This window comes from Canis aureus, chromosome 33 (assembly GCF_053574225.1).
Source record: "Canis aureus isolate CA01 chromosome 33, VMU_Caureus_v.1.0, whole genome shotgun sequence".
NCBI lineage: Eukaryota > Metazoa > Chordata > Mammalia > Carnivora > Canidae > Canis > Canis aureus.
In genome coordinates this window covers 28,801,292-28,824,176 of record NC_135643.1, presented here as the reverse complement: position 1 = coordinate 28,824,176, position 22,885 = coordinate 28,801,292, and the positions used below count along the sequence as shown (strand labels likewise).

Genomic DNA, 22,885 nt, shown 5'->3' with positions numbered 1-22,885 from the left:
CATATTCACAGCAAAAATGACCGGATAAACAAGAACATCCATCCAAAAAAAGACATCTGCCATGTGAGCATTAAAGCCTCAAAAGACACCTGAAATACCCTATGATTCTAGGACAGTTCTCAAAGTGTAGGTTCTGGACCAGCAGCACCAACCTCATCTGGGGAGGTGTTAGAAATGCAAATTCTCAGACTCCACTCCCAACCCAATATACAAACTACGGGTTGGGGCCAGAATTTTAGCAAAGCCTTCCTGTTGATTCTGATGCTCTAAGATCTGTGCTCAAATCTGGTCACAGATTAAAATCAGCTGGGGAATATTTAAACCAACCAACGTCCGAACCTCATCTGCAGATACCCTAATTTATTTAGTCTGAAGGCACTGAGATTATGACCTGAGCCAAAACCAAGAGTTAGATGTTTAGGGGGATCCCTGGGTGGCTCAGCGGTTTGGCGCCTGCCTTTGGCCCAGGGCGCGACCCTGGAGCCCCGGGATCGAGTCCCACATCAGGCTCCCGGCATGGAGCCTGCTTCTCCCTCCTCCTGTGTCTCTGCCCCCCGCCCCCCCCCTCTCTCTATCATAAATAAATAAATGAAAAAAAAAAAAAAAGAGATGTTTAACTGTGCGCTCTCAGGCGCCCTTCCCTTTTAAGATTTATTTATTTTAGAGCGAGAACTCAGGAGCACACACACAAAAGAAACTCCCTCAGATGATCCTAATATGTGCAGCCCAAGTGCTAAAGTGTCACTCTAAAATAAAGAACTTATCTACCCTGGTTCCTATCCCCACCCACCCCAGCCCTTCTGGGTTGCCAACTATCTCCTCAAACCACTGAGTTCCCTAGGGAAGAAATCCCTTGAGAAACTCCACAACAAGCCGAAACCTGAGTCCACAGAGGTTTTTCCATCCCTAGTAACAACTACAGTTTTAGAGCACTTCCTATGTGCCACACATCAGGCCTATCCTATCTCATTTATTTAATCAATTCTCAAGTATCAAATGCCAATTTTAATAAGGTGTCACTTTATAGTTTTATAGTTTATTCTCTTGAAGGCAATTTATGAGATTAAAATCTGTAATAAAAGAGCATATAAAATTATTTTTTTTGACATTTAGAACAGGAAAATTCATTATGCAGCTACTACTACTCCCACAGTGAATTACTGATCCCAAGACAGGATCTATGCAATATAAGTATCTATATCTTGAGCGTTCTGCTAACTGCTGGGAGGCTCAGTTCTTCAGCATTCAGAGCGCTTACATCTTTACCAACTTCTAGTAACCATTCTATTCTCCCACTTCTTTTCAGAGCCTCAAAATCCTCTTTTCATAATGACTTTAGTTTGAAAAACAATGACCTCATCTAACCTTTCTGGAATCATAATATCTAATATTAAGAAGAAGTGTATAAAAAAAAGTTACAAATTAAAAAAAAAAAAGTGCTACACCTTTAAACTGAAACAAAGGGATCCCTGGGTGGCTCAGCAGTTTAGTGACTGCCTTCAGCCCAGGGCTTGATCTTGGAGACTCGGGATCCAGTCCCACGTGGGGCTCCCTGCATGGAGCCTGCTTCTCCCTCTGCCTCTCCCCCACCCCACCCCCACCCCCCGCCCCGTGTGTCTCTCATAAATAAAATCTTAAAAAAAAAAAAAAAAAAGAAACTGTTGACACTTGGGGTTCAACAGCATTCCTCTTTCAGTCCCACAAAATAATACACTAGTAGTGTAGGGGCACATTCTTCAACAGCAAAAGCCTCCCAAATGAGTCTCCCCACTTTAAATTCATCTCTCCCAACCTTAACAGATGTTTGTTTCATTTTCTTAAAGTGCAAGTCAAAAAGTCTCCATGGGTTCATGTTTCTTCCTCCACTAACCACCCAGGTCTAAAAGTGTGAAACTCATAACTCCTAAGGTCATCCTACACAGTTCTTTTAGCTTCTTCTTTTGACTTTAAGATCTCTTTCCCATCTAGCCTCTCTTTCTTATAAGAATCATACCTAACTGCTGCTGAGGCACACTTCTCTCCTATGATTGATACGGTGGTTCATGGTTGTGGCTTTCCAGTTACTCTTTCCCAATGAAAGCGGTGAGGTCTTCATTCATGGCTTTCAGTTACACTCTGGTTTGAAGGCTAAGAGCAGAACAAGACTGCTGTGTTGCTCTTGGAAGCGAAATAATTGTACTGGGGTACACAAACAATCTGCACAGTGGGAAAGCCTTTGAGAATGGTCTGGGTGAAAAATGTAGGATTATTAAAAAATGCTTTCAACAAATGACCAAGTCACAGACAAAAACACTTGGCTTCTTAGAAATGAGCATTCTTGATCCCCTCCCCAACACCTGCGCTCCCCTATGAATGGAGGGAACTACCATTTCAAGCACCATGCTGGCCACATTTCCATTCATTCCTTAAACTACTGCCTACCACTAACTCAATACCTATGTTGTTTGTGCCTCTTCCAGACTCTGGGATGAGGTAGTGAACAAAACAAATTCCCTGCTCTCAGAGAGCTTTCACTTATAAATTACCCAATTGCATCTTCATAAGAGCCTTGGGCATTTTAACAATAAGCAAGCTGATGGTCTGGAGATGACTAGGATTTGAAGGTAGGGCTGTCTGCATCTGGAGCTCACATGCTGGCTATTCTTGACACAAAAGGCATGGCTGGGTCTAAGGGGAACAGTCAAGACCATTCTGAGCTGGGCAAGAGCTAGTCCACCTGGAACTCCATTCCCAGCTGTGAGATGGGAAACATTCCATGACCTCTATGGGCCATCTCCTGATCTAGGGAAAAACAGGGCAACAAGGTTGTTGAGAGGATTAAATGAGTTAATGCATGTTAAACACCCAAAATGGTACCTGGCATGTCACAGGAGCGTATCATTTTTACTTTAGGACCTCCCTTCCACCTTGTTTGACAGTCTGAAGCCTAAACTGGATCCAGGTACAGCCTCCTAAGGTAAATCATTTTATTTTGCTTGTGTTTTTATACCTTCTCATCCCAAGACTTGTGTCCTTTCTGGTTTTCAATTTCAGGTTTTCCTTTCTATGTCCTTCCATTTTTACAAAAAGACTGGGATCTTTCTTCATTTAAAAAGAAAGTAAGGCTTAGTCAGTGAAGCATCCAACTCTTGGTTTTGGCTCAGATCATGATCTCAGGGCTGTGGGACTGAGGCCACATCGGGCTCCTGGCTCAGCAGGGTGTCTGTCTGCTAGAGATTCTCCCTGCCCCCCCACCCCAGGTGTGCACGCATGCACTCTTGCATTCTCTCTAAAATAAATAAATAAAACTTAAAAAAAAAAAAGTGGGGAGGGAGCACCTGCAAACTGCCTTAACTGCCTAATGCTGGCCTTCACTTCACCACCAAAATCCTTCAACTACTGGGCGTCAGAGCAGCATACAGAACACAAGGTTTAGAACTGGACTTCCTAGGTTTAAATCCTGGCTTAGCCACTCACTGCATGACTTCAGGCAAGTTCTTCAGCCTATTTATGGTTTCCTGATGTGTCATGAGGGATAACACCGTATCCATCTCACTGGACTGCCGTGACGATTAAAGAAGCAAATGCATTCCAAGTGCTTAGACCAATGCTGGGCACACAGAAAGTGCAATGATGCTTGTTAGCTGCCACTCTGGTCACCACACTTGGTGCTTCCACCTTCTCTCCAGCCATGCAGTTCCTAAACCCTAGGAGTATGGTTTACTCCATCACCACTGCTGTACGAAATTACAGCTAACTTATCTGTGGTCTTCTAATTGCTAAAGCCAATACCTGTTCTTTGACTTCATCCTTTACTTTTTCCAGAGCCCTATACTCGGCCAACTACGGCTTATTTTTTAAACTCTCTCTTCAATTTCTTTCTCTATTTCTTATCTCTGCTCCTATTGGCCATATTGACTTCTCAATCTTCTCAGCCTCTAAACAAAGGTATCTTTCAAGGTTCTGCTTTCAATATTCTTTTTCTGTCTCTCTTTTTCTTCTGGAATCTCAAACATTCTCATAATTCCACCTGTGCCTACAACTAACATTCTGTCCCCAGTTACCATCTTGACCCTAAAACCAGTTCTCTTTGACCTTCATTAATGGTACCATTCTTCTGTCGGTCACAATTTGCTCTACAACACTTTTTTTCTTAATCTCAACCCTTAATTACTGTCCAAGAAAATCCTACCCATTATTCAAGACCCACTTCAAATGCTACCATCTTCATGGAGCCTTTTTCCAAATGAATGTGCTCTTTTTTGTTTTGAAACCTCAGAGCTAGATTTTTACTGGTCTTACTCTACTACTTTATACCAAAGTAAACTGTCATTTGGATCTTTGTCTAGCAATCTCTGTGCCTGGATTGAAGTTCCTTAAGGCAGAAACTGATTTTTTCTTTATGTCTTCCGGTATTTATCACAAACCTTGCACATGGTGGCTGTCCCCTAAATAACTGCTAAGTACTAAATGCTTTGGAGTATAGTAACCTGAACCTGTACTCTTCTCCAGCCACACCACACTTCTTCCTCCTCCGTACCATTTCACTGGTTCATACCCCAGCGCAGGTGTTTCCCTCCACCATGATGCCCCCTCTCCCTAACTACTGCTTGGGGGACGCCAATCATCTTTTATAATTCAACACAGAGACTATTTCTCCATTGGTGAAAACTTTCCCAACCTTTAACCTTCTTGGCACTTCTACTAATTTACAGATACAAAATATCTTTCATGTAGGACTCCAAACATTGAATGAAAAAACACAGAGCTGCTGTAAGCCATGAGTTATCAACCGCTGCTCTGTTTTGTAAAGGCAATGCAATCATCAGGATATGAACACAACAGATAAATCAAAAACAAATTGGTCATAGGCTATTTTATGTTGTAAAAATCTCACATAGTTCAGAATAATAGTCACTAACCAACCAGTATGTGGAAGAAATTCCAAATGTGAAAAATAAGATAAATTAGATAAGGAAAAGTTGAGCAACACCAACTTTTAATGATGATCTCATCATAATACCTAGAGACCTTCTCAAAAGAGCTGTTGCATCATCCACTTCAGAGTCTGAATTTGCTGTTACCCCAATACCAACACAGGGTGGTTCTGGCACACTCCATCTGTAGTCCAACCAGAATTTCCAGTAAGGGCGTCTGGGTGGCTCAGACAGTTAAGTGTCTGACTCCTGATTTCGGTTCAGGTATCAGGGTCTTGAGATTATGACCCGTATCAGGCTCCATACTTAGCATGGAGCTGCTTGAGATTCTGTCTCTCCACTCACTCTCTCTCTCTCTCTGAATAAAAAAAAATCTTTTAAAAATATTTCCAGGGATCCCTGGGTGGCTCAGCAGTTTGGCGTCTGCCTTTGGCCCAGGGCAGGATCCTGGAGTCCCGGGATCAGGTCCCACGTCGGGCTCCCAGCATGGAGCCTGCTTCTCCCTCCTCCTGTGTCTCTGCCTCTCTCTCTCTCTGTCTCTCTATCATGAATGAATGAATGAATGAATGAATAAATAAATAAATATTTTAAAAAATAAAAATATTTCCAGTAAATATAAAATTTCATATACACATATGTAGTACAATATTACATATGCCTTTTTTTCTTTTTTTTAAGAGACAGCATGCAAGCTGGGGGTAGGGGTGGGAAGGTGCAGAGGGAGAGACTCTTAAGCAGGCTCCACTCCCAGAATGGAGCGAGACTTGGGGCTTGATCTCACAACCCTGAGATCATGACCTGAACCAAAATCAAGAGTCATATGCTTAACTGACTGAACCACCCAGATGCCCTTATACATATACTTTTTAAATGTCGCTTTTTCCTTACCATAGAAGATGCATCAGATAGATCAGATCATATCTTATATATTTAAAAGTCTTACCTTAAGGTATTTAAGATTTACTTACTTATTTTAGAGGGAGCATGCACGTGCACAAGCGAGCATGAGTAGGGGGAGCGGTGGAGGGAGAGGGAGACAACTGAGCCACCCAGGCACCCCTTACCTTAAGGTATTTAAACCAAAACTTTCATCTGTATCAGGTCACATTCCAGATATGACAAAAAGGCAATCTATCTGTCTTTATTAATTAGTTGTTCATGCTTGTATTTCCTTCTCTGGACAATGAGCTCCTCAAGAGCACCAACCACATATTGCCTTTTACCCTCCCCAATACCCAGCACATGCAAGACACTTATTAGTATTTGTGAAAAGAACACGAGTGACAGATTTCTTTCTAAAAAGCCTTAGCTTGTAAATTATCTTAAGGCAAAGTTCTCAAGAAGTCATGACTATACAGAGTGGCTAAAGTTAACACAAGAAACAACAGATGTTGGCAAGGATTTGGAGAAAAGGGAACTCCTGTACCCTGTTGGTGGGAATGCAAACTGGTGCAGCCAGTTTGGAAAACAGTATGAAGTTTCCTCAAAAAGTAAAAAATAGTACTCTATGATCCAGCAATTGCACTACTAGGTATTTACCCAAAGGACATAAAAATACAGATTCAAAGGGAGGTAATGCACACCAATGTTTATAACAGCACTGTCAAAATCTCCATCAACTGATGAATTGACAGAAGTGGGGTGGGTGTGTCTGTGTGTGGGGGTGTTTAATGGAATATTACTTAGCCATAAAAACAGAATGAAATCTTGCCATTTGCAAAGACAGATGGAGCTAGTGAGTATAATGCTAAACAAAATGAGTCAGAGAAAGACAAATATTGTATAATTTTACTCATATGTGGAATTTAAAAATCAAAACAGCTGAACATGGTGGAGGGGGAAGAAAGGTAAACCAGGAAAGAGTGTCTTAATTATAGAGAACAAACAGGGTTATTGGGGGGAGGTGGCAGGGGATGGGTTAGATGCATGATCATTATTAAGGAGGGCACTTGTGACGGGCATCAGGTGTTGTATGTAAGTGACAAATCACTAAATTCTACACCTGAAACTAATATTACACTGTATGCTAACTGGAATTCAAAAAAACTTGAAAAAGAAAAACAGTCATGATTATAACTAGAAACTGGAATACATTTTATGTAACTTTCAAGTTATTTCAGAATTATGAAAAATCACACTACTTTGAAAAGTACAGTAACAATAACAACAAAAAGAGCTAATAACCAGAGTCCTTTAGTCAATTACCAAGGGGAAAAACTGCTCCAACAGTCTCTGTCATTTTGGCAAGCAGATTAACTGTTTACTGGCACCGGTGGTTAAGATATCAGGCAAAAGGGGAACTGAAGGACAACTGCTGTGCAGTATGAGTACCCTGTGATTTCAAAAATGAACTTATGCTTAATTTCTTCCAGGATATGACTACATCTTGTACCTTTTTATCAAAGAAGCTATAGGCAAGGCTAGAGGCATACAAACCCTGTAGTATTTGTGACCATTTGTGAGGGGCACATGTGTAAGCCAGGTCAAGGATGGCCACAGACACACAAGCTCACTCCCTCCAACACAGGTTTCTCCTTTATCCCACTGGGCAAACTAAGGCACCTTAGCTTCTCAACTATTGCAAGGTCAGGGATCAGCAAAAGCATTTATTCACATTTATTAGCCACAGAAACCAAGACCATTGATTTTTAGAGCAGAAAGATACTCTAAAGATCGTTCAGTGTAGTGACTTTCAAACTTCTTTAACCATAAAATCCTCCTTTATGGGAATACATACAGAAGAGCAATATATAAAACAGAGGTTAGGGAAAGGAAGTTTGCGAACCACCAAGGAGATTCATAGAACCCTTAAAGTCCATCAGTCTTTAGTGTAAAAACCTCTAATCTATTCACATCCATTAGGATGGCTATTAGAAAAACAAAACAAAACAGAAAATAAATATTGGCAAAGATATGGAGAAACTGGCACCCTTGCACACTGCTGATGAGAATGTAAAATGTTGCAGCTGCTGTGGAATACATCATTGCAATTCCTCAAAAAACTTAAAGATAATTACATATTATCCAGCAATTCTACTTCTAGGTATATACCCAAAAGAACTGAAAGCAAGGACTTCCAATAGCCCTTGTTATTCCTCTGTATACCTATATTCATGGCAGCATTACTCACAATAACCAAAAAGTGGAAGTAACCCAAGTATCCCAAGACAGATAAATGGATAGACAAAATACAGTATATACATTATTCCATTTAAAAATATTCCACTGAACTATTATTCCCTAGAAAAGAAGGAAACTCTGACACATGGTACAATATGAATGAACCTTGAAGATATAATACTAAGTGAAATAAGCTAGTCACAAAAGAATACTGTATGGTTCCATTTATGTACCTAGAACAGTCAAATTCAGAGATAGAAAATAGATGTCTGGTTCTAAGGGCTGGGGAAGGGTGAAGAGAAGTTATCATTCAGTGGGTACAGAACTTCAGTTTTGTAAGATGCAGAGCTCTGGAGATAGATGATGGTGATGGTTTTGCAACAAAACCATCTTTTGTAGAGATCTAAATGCCATTGAATTGCATACAGGTTTCCCTGGCGATACTATCTCGAAGTAGAGCACTCTTATGAAAACTTGTGTAAGCCAAAATGATGTAAAACAAAGAAGCAATTACCATTAATTTATATGGAAAAATTTTGAGCCTCCTCAGACCCAAAAAATAACCCCTCTTATGCTTTTCTGATACCTTAGGACACATCTTGCCAATGGATACACAAAATAAATTTAGATAAAACACAGATGCTCAGAGACACAGTTCAAAGCTGTGATGCCTTGAAGCTAAGTGTAGTTCCCAGGGAAGAAGCTGTTTACAGTGTGTGTTGCCTCTGTAATGGCTCACTGCCAAACAAATGCTGAGTGCTTTTTTGGCTTTTCACCTGTTTTCATAAAAATAAAATCCACCATGCGTTTTTTTCAATTACCAAAAACAGGGACTAATGTAGATCTTTTGTAAAAGCAAAGTGGTGTAAAGCAAGTTCTTGGAAAGCGGGGAATACCTGCAATTTAAAAATGGCAAAAATTATAGTTCACATTATGTATATATTTACAATTAAAAAAAAGACCTTTGTTCTAACCCAACACAACACTTTCATTTTACTGAGGAAAGAAATAGAACTAAAGTTGAAAAACTATTCACTTAAGATCACATACAGGCAGTAGTGATCTACCCACAATGTAATTCCATGAAAGGTACTTCTGTCTATAATACTTACTCCATCAAACTCTTCAATGGAACCCAGTGACCAAAGAATAAAACTTAAGTTCCTACGTATGGCATGCAAAGCCCTCCAGGATGGAGATTCACCTCCTCTCCAGACACACTGTTCACTAATGCCTAACACCCCAACACCACAGCAAGGCCTATAGCCTCCACATCTACTACTGTCTCATCTCCTGGCCTCTGCACTGTCCACACCTTCTCCTCAACCTCTCCTCACTAAGTCTGAGTATCATCACACATACCAAGTACTGGATATCACAGATACTAAGTGAGATTACTTTTCCAGATCTTACGCCGCAAGATCTTCTTTGGCCCTGGGCTGAGTATCCCTCTGGTGCTCCTATAATACCCCTGTACACCCTCACCACTGTTAAGACAACAACGCTGGCTTCCCTACTTTCCTACAGCAGGCTCCTGTCAAAAAAAATGTCGTTCGTCTCTGTTCACTGAGCACCAAGACCCGACCTAGCTGCTGGGTCCTCAGGAAGTACTGACTGAGCATCTTGGAACGCCAAGATGAGATCAGATCTCCTGAAAGTCCAGGGTTCTTTTCATCCGTGTGCCTGAGGGCCTCCCTCAGTGTGAAAATCATTATATTACCAAAGGCTCTTACTCAGAAAAGCATTTCATGTGTCATGGATGCAAAGAAACCACATTCCTTCTTGCATAATGCAACAATACCACCCAAGTTGGTCCCAACTTTCTGAGAAGGAGATAGTAGTGGAGAAACAGAACACAAAAAGGTCTTTTTTCTCCCCTCCGATAGACATGTTATTTTTATAATAAGGAGAGCTCTTTCTGGCACTTTACCTTGAGTGACTACAATTTAAACAACCCATTTAAAGCTCTTGTTTTATATTACAGTACCCATTCACTGTAAGCCCTTGAGGACAATCTGTAATGGAAAAAATTTATTTGAGGGCTATGTCCTCATAGCTCCATGACTTCCCTAGCCTTGGTGGAAGGCAGGCTTAGCCAGGGAGAAATATTTTTAGACAAGGGTGCTTCAGAGCTGTAAAAATAGGCCAGGTGAATAGCACACTTTCAAAAGCCTCTGAGTACTCCGGCCACAGGGCCAAGTAAACATGCCAAGCAGAAGCATGCTGGATTTATATATTTTTGCAAACACATCACCAGATTTGAAGCAGCTTCTCTGAAACATAACCTGAATGGTAAATTTGTGAGAACTACATCAACTAGTACAGTGAGCTGTCCCATGTGCCCCTACACTACAGGAGGACTGTGTGTTATCAGCTGTACATTCTCTCAGAAAACTATTCTGACTTCCTTCCAATTCCCAGAATAAGTGCACTGAGTTAGTGCTCATGACGCTGACTGTACCCCAGAGGTTGCTGTTCTTTGCATCAAGGTCTGCCCTTGAGCTCATGATTTGATCCAGGGAGGGAAAAAGTCATAAATCAGATGTGTTTCTCAGAGCTGGCAACTCTGGGTTTATGATTATCTCTGATTGTGCAATTCCTTCAACTCTGCCTTCAGCAGTTGTTGTCTTCACTAACTTCGACAATCAAAAAAGGCATTCCGTTGAGGCTTTCAACTACCACTGCCACCATAACCAGCTGGTTTGTTCTTAAAACAGTTTAATTCATTAGCTAGCTTAATTTTTTTTTACTTAGATTTTTATATTTCAAAAAGTATTTCTAAAAAGCTAAAGAAATTCACTTCCATCTTCAGATGAGAAGTCTGTCAAAAGAAAATTTTTTTTTGAAAATTCAATAAGCATCTGGAGTTGGTAATGTAGAGAAAAATAACTCCTCTCCCAGGACTCTCTCCTCCCATCTCTCAGCAACCCCAAGAAGGTATAACTGGACGTGTCACTAGCATCAACAAACTCTTGGTTATATTTAAGTATTTCTCTGAGATGTTGCCATGAGGAATACTTTCTGAGTAGAAGAGACAGTTCCAAATCCAAACTGCTCTCTAGGAAGATTAGTATGGCAATGTTTGCTACAATGGCGGGACGGGGGACAGGTTGGGGGGGAGGTTTGCTGAAAAAGGTCCAAGTAAGAGGCTCCCACAACAATTCAAGTATCAATGCCGGGTCCAGGAATTACAAAGGGGAGCACAGGGAAAAGAACACTCCTCACAGAGGAAAGCCTCAGAGCCTTTTATGGCACAGAGGAGACTCTGACCATGACCCCATCTTCAGAGTATACGTGGCTGAAGAACAAGTGTGGTAATGACAGAGGGAGGAAAAGTCCCAGGGAAAGCTGGAGGGGACAAAGGAAGGGAACATGATAAATAATTAAGTCTTGGCAAGTGAGATTGAGTCTATTCTCGGCAGAAAATGGCATCAGAGCAGCCAAAGAGAGATCACCAGGGAATGATTCTAACTTTGAATCTAGAGCTAAGGAAAGGTCAACCTTTTATCTGTTGATTCCAGATGCCTGTAAAAACCCCTTTGCCCAGGGAGACCACACTTCTCTCCACAACATAGTGGAGGCCAGGGGTGAGGGCAGAACTGTGGTTACCTCGGCTTCAGGGATCAAACCTCTTCAAAGACAGTGAAGAGAATCTAGAATTAGAGAAATCATCGCCGGATTGATCTCACAAGTCTACGTGAAAGCAACATTTACTGAACAGTTCCCACTGAACATGCTGGTTAGGTCTCTTGGGCTCTTTGGGCATTTAGCTCTCACAGCACCGTGAGGCAAGTATCCTTGTCTGCAGATAAAAGAGGCAGAGATGGGTTAAATGACTCACCTAAGGTTCCTATAGCAAGGACAGGTAGGTAGGGCTGGGTGCTAAGCTCTGGGAGGCACCTCATATACTCTGCTCACTTTCAAGTGTTACACCACCACTCACCAGAAATTGCGTTGTTAATATACCTCAGGCAGATGCAGGGTGAAGAGCAGTGTAAGGCCCCTGTGGTCCTAGGACAGCTAGGCAGTGAGGAGTGTGCCTGAGGCAGATACGGGGAGAAACAGAAGTGGGGGGGAAGGAAATTAGAAACTCAAGCAAGGGATCCCTGGGTGGCGCAGCAGTTTGGCGCCTGCCTTTGGCCCAGGGCGCGATCCTGGAGACCCGGGATCGAATCCCACGTCGGGCTCCCGGTGCATGGAGCCTGCTTCTCCCTCTGCCTGTGTCTCTGCCTCTCTCTCTCTGTGACTATCATAAATAAATAAAAATTAAAAAAAAAAAAACAAAAAACTCAAGCAAGGGGCAGGTAACAGCGAGGCTGGATCTAGGACATGGTAGAGAACACCCAAAACCTGACTGAGGTGCCATTTCTGCTCTACAATGTCCAAACATATTCTTTAGCATTCTTTTTTGTCTATTAGCCCCACCTCTTCTACATTAGCTCCAGCCCCAATGACTAATATGCTGACAAGGGCTGGTTTTGCTGTCCCAGTACATGGATGAAGCTCAGACAAGAGCCCGGCAAAGAAGTGAGCAACAGCACAGGGACCGAGGGAAGAGCTTCATGACGAATGCATCCTATACCCTTAAGGAGGGAGTTAACCTGAATAAAAACATCGCCGGGCAGCCCGGGTGCCTCACCACCTTCAGCCCAGGGTGTGATCCTGGAGACCCAGGATCGAGTCCCGCATCGGGCTCCCTGTATGGAGCCTGCTTCTCCCTCTGCCTGTGTCTCTGTGTCTCTGCCTCTCTCTCTCTCTCTCTCTCTGCGTCTCTCATAAATAAATAAATAAAATCTTTAAAAACAAAAACAAAAAAACATCCCCTCCAGAAAGAACACTCAAAAGGAGAGCTTACAGCCAGGTAACTGTTCCAGTCTCCTGTGATCCTGAAACTTTTCCCAGGCCACTGCACTGTTTTCAAGAACAGTTTAACAGAGATGTATTCACTGTAGCAAAAAAAAAAAAAAAGAAGAAGAAGAAGAATAGAGGTAAACAACATTAACATTGGGCAATTGTGACCGCTCTTTTTTTTTTTTTTTTTTTTTTGGTGACCACTCTTTCATTCAATATCAGAAAACTCAGGACTGGGGGCAGAGAAGAGTGGCTGGGGAGGAAAAAAAACTCTCAGGTCCACTTGAGTCCTTATTAAGCATCACAAAGTAACACAGATGTTGAGGAAACATTCATCTGTAGCTTAGAATGCTCTCCCCCACCATACCCCAACTTTGTTTTAATTGTCTAAAGAGCCTTCCCCAGAAGAAATGTGTCCTTTTTGCTTTTTAAGGGGAACAAAAAAGGCTTTGGGTGAGAAGAATCAGGCCCCGAACCCCTTGCAAACTTTCTCATTTCCTCAAAGAAATATACTGCACTAAAACGAAGGTTGTACCAGGAGCCCTGAGGAATTCAGCTTCTGAAATGTCCATTTTCAGGGAGCCCATAGGCTTCCCCCAACCCCACACTCCCAGTAACTTAATGAAAGCTATGGGCTCTCTGGGCTCCTCAGATGAAAAAATAGGCAACGAACAAAACAAAGTTCAGAAAGGAATCTTTCAATAAATTGAAGAAATGCACAGCTAGTACTTTTCTTCCTTTTCTCCCCTCCTTTACAGAACAAAAAACAACCTGCCCTTCCTCAAGGGTCATTTAATGCTATAAGCTTCTTTGCTGGCCTAAGTATCTGGTCAAAGCTAAGTTGGTAATCAGAACCATGTCAAAAGTCTGTAATGGATAAACACACAAGTTAACCTTACTAAATATTAACCTGCAGTCTAAGGGATTTTTTTTTTTAATTTTAAACAAACAAAAAAATGACAGGCAAAGTAGATGCTCTTAGAGAATACAAATGTACAAATGGCCTGTGCTCTGATCAAATGTAATGAAGCACAAACCTCACTTATCTGAAACTGCTAAATTGCTTGAGAAATGTGTCAGGCTCCCAAAAAACATATTCAAAAAAAAATTTTTTTTATCCCACTCAGCATGAATTGGAACATATGGCAAAATGATTAATTTTACAAAAAATTAAAATTGTAAATAGAGCTACACCCTGAATAAAATTAAAACTACCTCAGAAAGAGTTCAGAAGAGTGAAGATAAATGCATAGCTTAGATGCTAGTTTGTGCTTGTGTTTTTAAGGCTTCACTGAGGATTTATGACGGGTTGGGGGTGGGGAGGGCGAGGATAAAAGGTGCCTTCCTTCTTTTCAGAGATCCATGAGCAAACAAAGCACAGTATCAACTGGCATTTGTGTTCAAGATTAAACATGTTGCAACAGGGATCTCTGGGTGGCGCAGCAGTTTGGCGCCTGCCTTTGGCCCAGGGCGCGATCCTGGGGACCCGGGATCGAATCCCACATCGGGCTCCCAGTGCATGGAGCCTGCTTCTCCCTTGGCCTGTGTCTCTGCCTCTCTGTCTCTCTCTCTCTCTCTCTGTGACTATCATAAATAAATAAAAATTGAAAAAAAAATATTAAAAAAATAAAAATAAAAAAAAAACATGTTGCAACAAAATCATGACCAGTATTCTCCATCTAAATATTACAGTCCCACCTCTGCAGCAACAATCAGAGTTAGGTGTGGAGACCAGGGGAGGAGGACAAATGGACAAGGATTACTGCAATGAAGATAATAATTGTAAGGGCAGAGAACATTTTGTGAGCTCTTATTCGGTGTCAGACACTGTGCTAAGTGCCTGACATATACTAATTCATTCAATCCTCTCCATACTCCTACCACACTAGTACTTAGTCCAACTTTAGAAATAAGTAAACTGAAGCCATAGGTTAAGTAAATTTCATATGTTAACAGAGCCAGTTAAGTAACTTTCCCATGTTAACAGAGCCAGCATATGAAGCAGAGCCAACATAAAAATCATCCAATTCCCCATAATGAACTGGAGCCAATCTATGTTCAAAACACATCAACTTATTCATCAGTGGCACTCAATAAGCAAAATAACTTTACCCTATGCCAAAAACCGTAGATTAAGGGGCACAAAGAATGAAGTGATACTGCTAGAATTGCATGCTTCAGGGTGAAATGCAAAAACAGATCAGCTAAACCATCCCAAAACATCAGTGAACCCAACCAACTGGCTGACAGTGGCACACAGAGATGTTCTACAGGAAAGCACGGTTTCCCTCCCCAGGATTAAAGTTGTCACCTGAAGTTGGTGAGGCTCTTTAAAACCATGTGAGAATGGAACTGTGTTCCTTATGAAAGTTCACTACTTAGATTTCTGGTCTTTTATTTTTTTCCCCTGGGCCTCACAACCAATATGGGGCTCGAACTCACAAACCCAAGATCAAGAGTCACAGGCTCCTCTGAATGAGCCAGCCAGCTACCCTAGAGTTCTGGTCTTTATCAACTTTCAGAATGACAATTCCATTATGTTTCCAACCAGAGGGGTAAATAACACTCTTCCCCCTCAACTTTGAAAAGGCACTCCCTGCTCCAACTACTCAAGGATTGGACCCCCAAGTATGTGTTCCCACCAATGTCAGTCATTTCTCCCCACTCCTTTCTCAAGTGAACGCACCATTACCATACCCATCATTTTAGGTGCTACCTCTGTGCTTTTTCATGCAACATAACACCCTTTTTCATGGTATCCCAATAATGGTTGCAGCCTTCCAGACACTGGAAGCAATCCGACTTTGTACAAAAGTTGAGGCAATGCTTTTCACACTACTCCTAATCCTCTTCCATTGATGACTTCAAGGTACTGTTCATTTCCTATATTGTTACTGGAGGCTTAAAGCCCTAATAACTTGTCACCAAGATGTTGTTTAAGTGTTTTTAAACCAGTGCATTATTTTACATCTGCCTAGAATAAATCTTGCTCTCATAGCCTTGGGAGAGTCTGGTGGAGCAGGAAGTATGTAAGTGTGCCCAAGCTAAGCTCTGAGTATCATGTAGTCTAATATGTGGAACTTTCAGGTTAAAGGGACTTACTCCTCTTCAGATGTAACACAGGTTACAGGAAACCATAATCTAGCAGCCAGGGCATCCACACAACAAAAAGGGCAATCAATGTATGGCCAAAAACATGATCTCAGAAGATAGAAATGAGAGACTGTCAGAAGTCAGATGAATAAAAATATTTTTTAAAAATACTAATTTTGGGATCCCTGGGTGGCGCAGCGGTTTGGCGCCTGCCTTTGGCCCAGGGCGCCATCCTGGAGACCCAGGATCGAATCCCACGTTGGGCTCCCGGTGCATGGAGCCTGCTTCTCCCTCTGCCTATGTCTCTGCCTCTCTCTGTGTGACTATCATAAATAAGTAAAAAATTAAAAAAAATATTTAAAAAATACTAATTTGGGGCAGCCCTGGTGGCTCAGTGGCTTAGCGCCGCCTTTAGCCCAGGGCGTGATCCTGGAGATGCGGGATTGAGTCCCGCGTCAGGCTCCCTGCATGGAGCCCGCTTCTCCCTCTGCCTGTGTCTCTGCCTCTCTCTCTCTGTGTGTGTCTCTTGTGAATAAATATATAAAATCTTTAAAAAAATTGTTTAAATACTAATTTTAAGAGAAAATGCAATTAATATGCTGCAAAAAACATGCAGGGAGGGAGAATTAAGACAGTAATAAAAGTTTTTGTTTGTTTTTGAGAGAGAGAGAGAGAGGGAGAGAGGGAGAGAATCCTAAGCAGGCTCTTCACTCAGTGCAAGGCGGGGCTGGACCCCACAACCCCAAGATCATGACCTGCACTGAACTCAAGAGTCAGACTTAACCCCCTGAACCACCCAGGCGCCCCAAAAGATTTCTTTAAAAAGCAAGCATAGGGGTATCCCTGGGTGGCTCAGTGGTTTAGCGCCTGCCTTCGGCCCAGGGCATAATCCTAGAGTCCCGGGATCGAGTCCCACGTCGGGCTCCCGGTCCATGGAGCCTGTTTCTCCCTCTGCCTGTGCCTCTGCTTCTCTCTCTCTGTCTCTCATGAATAAATAAATAAAATCTTTAAAAATAAATAAATAAATAAAAAGCAAGCACAGAAGTGTGGATTTGGCTGCAAACAGACACTGAAAAAAATTAAACCTTCTTGATTGTAGCCACTGCCCTAGAGTACTCTCTTAAGAAACACTTGTTTATAACCGCCTCCCGTCTCAACAACGTAAATTGCAAAGGGCTGAAACGCTAAGAATAAAATCAGCTAAGAAAATCACAGTCAGGGGATCCCTGGGTGGCGCAGCGGTTTGGCACCTGCCTTTGGCCCAGGGCGCGATCCTGGAGACCCGGGATCGAATCCCACGTCGGGCTCCCGGTGCATGGAGCCTGCTTCTCCCTCTGCCTGTGTCTCTGCCTCTCTCTCTCTCTCTGTGTGACTATCATAAATAAATAAAAAAATAAAATAAAAAAGAAAATCACAGTCGTCCAATACGACCGGGAAGGTAACCGCTGAAAATAAATAAATAAATAAAAATACAAGTATCACAGTATCCAGATAATCAGTTGCACAACCGACTCCGTAGCCCAGCTCAGGTGGCACAGGGCAGAGTCCTGAAGATGAACAACGAGCTCAGAGCCTCCTCCTGGGCTCTCAGCCACCTTACTCCCACACTCCCAGACCTTAAACCGCGCTGTTTTCTGCACCGAGGGGAATAGGTCAAAGTTGCCCAGCCAAGGCGCTCGCAGCGGGAGCCGTTCCAGGGCCTCGCAAAGCTCCAACTCGGTAACTTTACAAAGTGCTACCAAAACGAGGACTATTTTTCTTCTTGCCAACCCACAAGCAAAAGGAAACACAAGACGGGGGCGGGAAAGAGAGCTCGTTTAGGAGAGCAGCAAACAGCTCGGACAAAGACTCATACCAAACTAGCAGAAACAAAACTAACTGATCGCAGTCCAGGCCTCTGGAAGCAAACTCGGTCTCAGCCGAGCGGCGAGCGCGCACGTTACTCCTCAGTATCCTCTGCGCCTGCACCGCCCGCTCCCGAAGTGCGGAGCCAGAGACCAGGGGGCTGGGGCTCAAGCCAAGAACACGGGTTCTTGGGGGGGGCGGACGAGACTCAGGCCCAGACTCGAGGCTTTTCAACCGCGCCGCGAGGGGCGGGTGGCCTTTGCCCCGGCGCCCGCGCCGCCCGTCCGCTGGCCAGCGCCCGCCCCAGCCGCGCGCAGCGACCTCGAGCCGGGTACGCCGGCCGCCCGGCGGCTCACCTGGGCGATGCCGGCGCCCATCAGCCCGCCGCCGATAACCGTCACGTGCTTGACGATGATCTTCTTCGCCGAGGCCGAGGCAGTGGACGAGGAGGACACGGAGCGCACGAACTGGCGGGTAACGAAAGCCATGCTGCGTACACAAAGGCGGCGACGACGAGACCCAGCGGAGCTCTCCGCGGCGCAGGGACTAGCGAGGAGCTGACCTCTGGGGGCGGAGGCCCGGCCCGCCCCTCCGCCCCGCGCGCCCGCGCGCTCGGTGACGTCACGGACGGCGGGGGTGGAGACTCGAGGTGCGCCCCGCCCATTGGCCCGCGCCCGCCGGGGACCGCGTTCGAACGTCCGAGCGCGGCTTCCGGGCCCACGTGGTCTGGCACGGCTACACCTACGGGCGGGGAAGGGGGCGTGGTCGCGGCGGCGGGGGGCGGGGCCCGGGAGGTGGGCTGAGCGCGGGGGCGGGGCGGGGGCGGGGCGGGGGCGGGGCCTGGGCCCTCGCGCCCTGCGGGCCTCTCCTCGGGAGAGTCTGCAGCCGCTGCTGAGACCCAGTACGTGCGGCCGCCTGGTTAAATCCTCGTCTTTGATGCTCGTGCATATTGCGGCGCTGAATGAATACGTGCTATTTGGCTGTAGGGATTATTTTAATGTGCTGAGCATTGATTGTTTCTGCTAAAACGGAGAAACGGACTGCTCACACCCAAAACAAACGTCTAACGGCCCGCGAGTTCCAATGCAGAGAGCAGGCCCGCGGGAGGAAAAGGGAGTTGACCTCCCATTGCAACGTCAGACACCCATCGGTGCGGTGGAAGTGGACCGTGGAAGGTCAAAAAGCAGACGTTGTGAAGTTACACGTAAATATGGAAAGCATGGGGAAAGAATGTATTTCCAAATAATGGAAGATTTGGATACCAATTAGCTCAATCTTCCCATTCGTGTGAATAATTTCTGGTTACTCTACTTTAGTAATATAGAATATTATAATAAGAACCCCCAAACACACCATCCGAACAAAAGTTGGCCTCTCCTAGCGGAAGTAACCCACATAGCGAATCCTGTGTTCACCATTCTTTTGCTTTGATCTCATTTTTATATCTGATTCTGTAAAAATAGGGGAGAAGCGCTGTTGCTCAGCGCTGTCAGGCTTGGAGCAATACTAGGATCACTACTTGGTTAAGGAGACGGTGTTATATCTGAACAACTCAAGTCCCGTTGAGTGCTAGAATGTAGCAAATACAAAAGCCAATGGGACTAGACCTGGAAAAAAAAAAAAAAAGATTACATAAAGAAACCTAGTAACTTGCAGAACAATGAAGCACAGAGAATTCTAGGCAGAGGAAGCAGCACATGCAAAGGTAGAAACAGAAGAAAATATTGCCTGGGGAAAACAGAGGAATTAGGTATGGTTAGAAGTGAAGCTAGAAGGATGCATGCATGGATGATTCGTTAGGTGGATTTTGCTTTTCTGTTCTCACTTACAAGTTGTGTCTGATGCAAGGCCAAACATCCAAACATATTTAGTGTTGTCACAAGAAACACTTTTTAATTAAAACGTTTGTAATGTAAAATAGTGCCTGAGTATGCTACATTTTCAGATCTGTTTTCCCCTGGAAAGAATAGCCACTGCCATGAGGCTGTCCGTATTATCTGAAGGTGTGATGTAAAGACAGGAGCACAGCCACGAGAGTAAGGTGTCCTGGCTCTGTCGCCTGTGTACAGTATGACCTTTGCAGCACTTGTTCTCTCTGGGCTCTGGTGTCCTTGTCTATCAAAAGAAATGGTTGGATACCTTTCCAGCTGTTCCATACTGAGAGTCTATCCCCAGTTTACAGTCTTTTCAAGCTGAAGGGCCACCATACCCGGCCCCCACTCCAGCCCAGTCCTGATCAAATGACAGTTACAGTAGAATCACTCTTCTTTTACCAAGATTGCAAGGCTTTTCCCAACTGTGGCCTTGGCCTTTCACCTATGACAGTCTGTTTTCAGGGCTCAGGTTCTTGACTACTGTGCTGTTTTGCCTGTCTTCCTAACAACCCTAAGATTCCACTGCTCTCCTCCTCTGAGGGTGAGGAAGCCAAGATTCTGAGTGGTCAAAATCGTTTATTAAATATAATTCATCTAAAAACAAGCCAGGCTCAGATCTGAACCCACTCAGATCTCAAGGCCTTTTTTCATAATTCCATCCTTCTTAGTGCCCCTGGTGCTAGATCACTGTACTCCTCTCCTTTTAAAAACTTTATCCACAGGATAAAGACCAAACTGCTAAGTCCTAGCCCCAACATTCTAAATTCATCTATTTCCTTCTCTCTCCACGGGTACCTTAAATTCGAGCCATAAAGAACCAAAGTTACTTCTCCTAACTTAACTAAATTATCTTTCATAAAGATTCCAATTGTCAGTTTATTTATAAATAAGTTCAAGTCTATTTTAGCTAACTCTAATTCTCAGACATTTTCAGAATCAGATATATAGGGGATCCCTGGGTGGCTCAGTGGTTTGGCGCCTGCCTTTGGCCCAGGACGCGATCCTGGAGTCCCGGGATTGAGTCCCACGTCAGGCTCCCAGCATGGAGCCTGCTTCTCCCTCCTCCTGTGTCTCTGCCTCTCTCTCTCTCTCTCTATGTCTATCATAAATAAATAAATCTTAAAAAAAAAGAATCAGATATATAGACTTCACAAGGCTGACAGTGACTCTTTATTTTCAAAAGTAAAATGAGTGATTTTAGAAATAATAAGTAAGTTCTTCATTGCTTTATGTGATCAAGAAACATCTGATTCTAGGTGCTGAAAAACTCAGAGGCAACTAGAATGTGGTCTCTGCCTTTCAAAGGCTCCTTATATAGTAGGAGAAATAAAGATGGAAGTGACTCATGAAGCAGTGTTGTGAGTGCTCTCCATGGGGGAATTCAAGGGACCATAGAGGAGGTTAGCTTGGAGGAGGGGGGCGGTCTCAGGGGTAACAGCTAACATACTTATGAATGCTCAATTTGCTAGACTCTTCGCTAACCGTGTGTTTTCGCTCTTCACCAGTGTCCTAAACCACTTCATCGTGATAGAGATATTATAGCAGAGTAGTGAGGCTGTGTAGAAGGTTATCCAGCAGAAGAAGAGTTATAAGGATATTTCAGAGAGAAAAATTTATCTCTAGATTGTGAAGGAAAGGAAAAGAGAAAGTGGTCTGGAAATACAATTAACGTAGTATGAACATAGAGATGAGATTAGAAGGTAGCAGAGGCCAGAGCAGGGTAGATCTTTTTATAAGAGTCATGGTTACAGTGACATTTAAATTTTTTTCAAGGTTTACTTAGAAATAATTGCAAACTCATAGAAAAATCACAAGAATAAGAATAATGCAAAGAAACTCATATAACCTTTACCCGAATTTACATATTGTAAATATTTTATATATTTGCTTTATCTTTTTTTTTTTTTGAGAGAGAGAGAGAGAGAGAGGGAGAGCAAGCAAAGGACAGAGGGAGAGGGAGAGAGAGGAAACCCAAGCAGCTTTCAAGCTCAGTGTGGAGCCCAATGTGGGATTTGATCCCAAGACCCTGAGATCACAATCCAAGCTGAAATCAAGTCTGATGCTCAACCAACTGAGCCACTTAGGTGCCCCTGCTTTATCTTTTTTTTTTTTTTTAAGATTTATTTATTTATTTATTCATGATAGACACAGAGATTGAGAGAGAGGCAGAGACACAGGAGGAGGGAGAAGCAGGCTCCACGCTGGGAGCCCGACGTGGGACTCGATCCCGGGTCTCCAGGATCGCGCCCTGGGCCAAAGGCAGGCGCCAAACCGCTGAGCCACCCAGGGGTCCCTGCTTTATCATTTTTTATCTTATCTATGTCTATCTCTATATATATCTATCCATAGTATTTAAGATATGTATAATATATAAAGAGAAATATATAATTTCTGAGCTGTTTGTAGGTAAGTTACACATATCATTAGTATTTCAATGTATATTTCCTAAGAATTGGGTGATTCTCTTATATAACCATAGTACAGTTATCAACAGTGGTAAATGTAATATTGTTAAAACATTTCTATCTAATCATCTGTATTTCAATTTTGTTAATTGATCCAATAATATCAATCATAGATTTTTTTCCTTCTAGTACTGAATCCAATCTAGGTCAGGTATGGATGGCATTTAGTTTCACCTCTCTCTCTCTCTCTCTCTCTCTATCATTGAATAACACATTTATTGAGGGTTTAGTTTATTTGTTTTTAGTTTTATGTTTAGGCACTGGCTTTGCCATGAACATTGTATTTGTGTACAGGAAACTATATAAAGGACTTAAATATCCTTTGGCGAGATCTTTCAAAAACCATAATAATTAACAACCCACCGCACACCCTTTCCATGGGAAGAGAGTTGCTAAACAAATTCAGACTGGAAAAAAATACAACAGGGGCAAATGCTACCAAACAACATGATGGGAGAAAAACAGAATTGGGAATTAGAAATGCCAAATTGGTAAATTCCTTGTGGAAAACTTTCTTTTAAATGAAGCACACATAGTACATAAACAAAGTCTCCTAGTAAGACTGAATAAGAAGATACTACAGTATATACAACTTTCAATAACATTCTCAAAGTTATTATATTTGTAATTCAATCATAAAAACATTTTAGAACTACAAACCATGTTCTTCTAGTCTAATTTGACATTCTGATATTCCTGAGACCATTTTTGTGAATGTATT

General features: G+C 43.0%; 1 protein-coding gene across 1 annotated transcript in view; it reads right to left on the bottom strand.

Annotated features, from left to right (window-relative positions):
* HADH (hydroxyacyl-CoA dehydrogenase) overlaps positions 1-18,413 on the bottom strand; it is a 45,596-nt gene extending 27,183 nt beyond the window's left edge. Inside the window, exon 1 of the mRNA XM_077882252.1 lies at positions 18,182-18,413. Coding sequence (XP_077738378.1) covers positions 18,182-18,313 — 132 coding nt within the window. The 5' untranslated portion in view covers positions 18,314-18,413. The remainder of the gene's footprint in view (positions 1-18,181) is intronic.
* Positions 18,414-22,885: the final 4,472 nt, after the last annotated feature.